The following is a 4,264-nucleotide window of genomic DNA, read 5'->3' as shown; positions in this document are numbered from 1 at the left end:
TGGGCTTTTCCCAAGTGGGATTCCCAATCTCCAGAATCTTGTGGTTCTTGATGCCTTCAGCAACAGCTTCTCAGGCCCTTTACCTGCTGATGTTTCCCAGCTTGAGTCACTCAAAGTGTTGAACTTTGCTGGGAGTTACTTCAGTGGGGTAATCCCATCTGAGTATGGCTCATTCAAGGCTCTTGAGTTCATCCACCTGGCTGGAAATTTTTTGAGTGGGAGTATACCTCCTGAACTTGGAAGGCTGAAAACAATGGCCCACATGGAGATTGGTTACAACTCATATGAAGGTGGGATTCCATGGCAGTTTGGGAACATGAGTGAGCTCAAGTATCTTGACGTTGCAGATGCCAACATTTCTGGCCCAATCCCAAATCAACTCAGCAACCTCACCAAACTTGAGTCACTTTTCTTGTTCAGAAATCAGCTCAGTGGAAAGATTCCATGGGAGTTCAGCAAAATCTTGGCTCTCAAAAGCTTGGATCTCTCGGACAACCTGCTTTCTGGTCCAATTCCAGACAGTTTCTCAGAGCTGAAGAATCTGAGGTTGCTGAGTTTAATGTATAATGACTTGTCTGGCCCTGTCCCTCAGGGTATTGCTAAGCTTCCAGAACTTGATACTCTCCTCATATGGAACAATTACTTCACAGGGTCACTGCCAGAGGACTTGGGAAGATTCTCAAGACTCAAGCATCTTGATGTTTCAACTAATTACTTTGTTGGTAGAATCCCACCTGATATATGTGCTGGAGGTGAATTGCTCAAGCTGATCCTGTTCTCAAATAACTTCACTGGAGGGCTGTTTCCAGCTCTCTCCAACTGTTCCTCCCTCGTTCGCCTTCGGCTCGAAGATAATCAATTTTCAGGTGATATATCTCTACAGTTTGCCAATCTTCCATACATTTCATACGTGGACCTGTCAAGAAACAGGTTTACAGGAGGGATTCCCGCTGATATTGCTCAGGCTTCAGGGCTTCAGTACTTCAATGTGTCTAATAATCCAGAACTTGGAGGGATAATACCAATTAAGATATGGTCTCTGCCTTATCTTGAGAACTTTTCCATGGTTTCTTGTGGTTTATCAGGCAACATTCCGCCATTTCAGTACTGTAAATCAGTTTCTGTTATTGAATTGAGAATGAACAACTTATCAGGAGATATCCCAGAAAGTGTATCCAATTGTAAGCAGCTTCTGAGGATGGACTTAGCTGATAATAACTTGACAGGTCCAATCCCGGTGGAGCTTGCTAGCCTCCCGGTTATTAGCAATTTAGATCTTTCGCATAACAGTTTCAACGGCCCAATTCCAGCAAAATTTGGGAGCTCTTCAAGCTTGAAACTTCTTAATGTGTCCTATAACAACATCTCAGGTTCGATTCCTTCAAACAAGACTTTCAGAACAATGGATCAGAGTGCGTTTTTGGGCAATCCGAAGCTCTGTGGAGCACCTCTGAGACCTTGTCATCATGAAAATGGGATTTCAAATGGGCTGCAACTAGGAAGCAGAAGAGCACAAAAGTTAGCATGGGTTCTCATACTATGTGCAGTCATAGTTTTGTTCATTGTGGCTGCAGTCTTTGGGGTACTATACTTGAAAAGAGGAAGTAAAGGGCAGTGGAAAATGATCGCTTTTAACGGACTTCCTCAGTTTACCGCTAAGGATGTTTTGAGGAGCTTCAATTATGTGGAAGGCCTGGAGACACTGCCCACATTGCCAGACTCAATAAGCAAAGTAGTTTTACCCACAGGAATTACCGTTTCTGCTAAGAAGATAGAGTGGGAACAGAAAGAAATGAAAGTTATGCTGCAAATTTTGACTAGGACAGGGAACACAAGGCATAAGAATTTGACGAGATTGCTGGGAGTTTGCTACAATAACCATGTTGCTTATCTGTTGTATGATTACCTGCCTAACGGCAACTTAGCAGAAAAGATCAGGATGAGGAGGGACTGGGAAACCAAGTGCAAAATAGTAACTGGGATTGCAAGGGCGCTATGCTTCCTTCATCATGACTGTTGTCCGGCTATTCCTCATGGGAATCTGAAGGCAAGCAACGTACTTTTCGATGAAAATATGGAACCCCATTTGGCTGAATATGGACTCACTCTGATCATTGGGTCGAGTAATATTCCTCAAAAGGAGACAGGTAAATGCTTGTGACCATACAACAAACATTGCTTATGCTTCTTGTGCCAAAGAATACCACAAATTTCCATATGCGTTGCTTTGTTGCACGATTCTGATGCACCTGTTCTCTTAATTGCTTGTCTGGTTCTGTGTGAAGGAATGCTATTTCGTTGCTCAGCATATAAAACTTTGGCTTTTCTTAGCTAGCTTACATATTCATGATGGCTTCCTGTGATTGGATTACGACTGACAAAAGTAGTTATCACTTCTAACTAAACCATGAACATTTCTGAAGAAAATCTGCTTATTTTACATTACTACTTGGACAGGCGGATACCGAGCATCCATATCCGTGGAACTTCACATGGATGTATACAATTTTGGAGAACTCATTCTTGAGGTCTTAACAAACGGTAGACTGGCAAATGCATTAGAGACCGCAAGGAACACGCAAAGAGAGGATCTCGTAAGAGAAGTTGCCGTCGAGAATGGCATTGTCCACTCCAGCTTGTTCCAGGACGAGGTGAATTCAGCTATTGAAGTTGCGTTACTCTGCACAAAAAGTAGGCCATCGGATAGACCGTCAATGCAAGAAGCACTAAAGCTGTTATCGACCGGGCTGAAGTCGACGACGAACGGCAGGGCTCTTGGAACACAAGGCCACAAAGCATAAATAGGTGTGCAGCTTCCAATTTCCTCTTGCAAAAGAGTTGGTTTTGGTGTTTGATCGTTTGGTATTTGCTGTAAATTAGAGGAGTATAAGTTGTTTCTATGGTTTTAGCACAGTATTTCTCCTGCTATTTTGTAGTTGATGATCCTTTCTTCTGTGAGGTGAAGAATCACTATGGCTTTGAGTGTATGAACATCACATCAATTATTTGTGATTTTGTAAATTTTTCCCCAAGTATAAAGTTAGACCCCCTTTGATCACATTTTGCAGAAAATGTGAGAGGCTGTTGCTGCAATCACCCACCCCAATAAATGAATCTATCTATGCTAAATATTAGCGCAAATTGCAATTTATCTATATGTGATATAGGAAATAGGCAATTAGTCCCCTTGTGAAAAATAAAATAGAAAATTATTTCTTGAATATTTAATAAAGATACAGAATCCTTCACGTGCACACGTGAATTTTCTTTCTTTTTTTTAATCTTTTTTTTACAACTGTTGGATCTTATATAATATAATATAAATCAACGGTTCATATTTTATCTAATTTACGTTCCAAATCATATGTTACTTAATCTACGTTCAATATCTTATTTTTTCAAATTAGTGATTGAAATTTAATCTCATATTTATTATTTTCATATCAAATTTATAAAATATACAAAAAAATAATTAAAAACGAAAAAGAAAAAAAAGGGCAAAAATCGATCATCTTCCTCACGTAGCCCATCCCCCCCCCCCCCCCCCCCCACCACCTCCCCAACTCTGCCACCACCTCTACATCTCCCTCTTGCCCCCGCCTCTCCCTTCCCCCTGCCTCCCCAGCCCTGACTTTGTCCCTGCCTTTATTTTTATAATTTTATAAACTTATAGTAATTAGAGCCATTGATCTAATTCAGATGAATGTGAACAATTGATTTGTATATCAAGTATAGACCATTGATTTAAATCACAAATGACCATCGATGTGTTTATTTGATTTGGACCATTGATATATATATAACAAGATATAATGATTTATGATTAAGGGTATAATAGTCATTTTATAATGAAAAATGAAGTAAAATTGCACCCAATGCACGTGCACAAAATCACTCACATGAAGGGGGTGTTTTGTAGCTTTTTTTAGCACTAGAAAATATGACGCGCGATGCACATCTGTAATTATATTTTTACAGGCAAATATATCAATATAGTTAACTATAAAAAATAGTAACTTCATAATATCTGATTTGCATAAAAATAAGTTGGCCCAAATAGACCCAAACGATCCAAAAAGAAGAAAGAAGTGAGAGGCCCGTAACATCCTAGGAGACCCAAGTCATGAGAGATCCAAATCATGAGAGGTTCAAAAACACTTGATAGGTGGCCTTGTCTCACAGGTCGGCTGTGACCTGTGGACGATGTGCGGGTGACTAGGGGATGTCGGCCAGCACGTAGTGATGATGGAGCGCAATCTTGGAC

General features: G+C 40.5%; 1 protein-coding gene across 1 annotated transcript; it reads left to right on the top strand.

Annotated features, from left to right (window-relative positions):
• Positions 7-3,072, top strand: LOC105162387 (leucine-rich repeat receptor-like protein kinase TDR). Its single transcript, XM_011080387.2, has 2 exons — positions 7-2,147; positions 2,458-3,072. The coding sequence occupies exons 1-2, from the start codon at positions 254-256 to the stop codon at positions 2,799-2,801; spliced, it is 2,238 nt and encodes a 745-aa protein (XP_011078689.2). The 5' UTR covers positions 7-253; the 3' UTR covers positions 2,802-3,072.

Source organism: Sesamum indicum, linkage group LG5 (genome assembly GCF_000512975.1).
Source record: "Sesamum indicum cultivar Zhongzhi No. 13 linkage group LG5, S_indicum_v1.0, whole genome shotgun sequence".
Classification (NCBI taxonomy): domain Eukaryota; kingdom Viridiplantae; phylum Streptophyta; class Magnoliopsida; order Lamiales; family Pedaliaceae; genus Sesamum; species Sesamum indicum.
This window is presented reverse-complemented; position numbering and strand designations above follow the sequence as displayed.

Bases quoted from the DNA above. Each gene is read 5' to 3' on its own strand.
- LOC105162387 (XM_011080387.2), top strand. From the start codon at position 254: ATGGCCCACATGGAGATTGGTTACAACTCATATGAAGGTGGGATTCCA. The intron at 2,148-2,457 runs GTAAATGCTTGT...CTACTTGGACAG, and splicing joins TATTCCTCAAAAGGAGACAG to GCGGATACCGAGCATCCATA.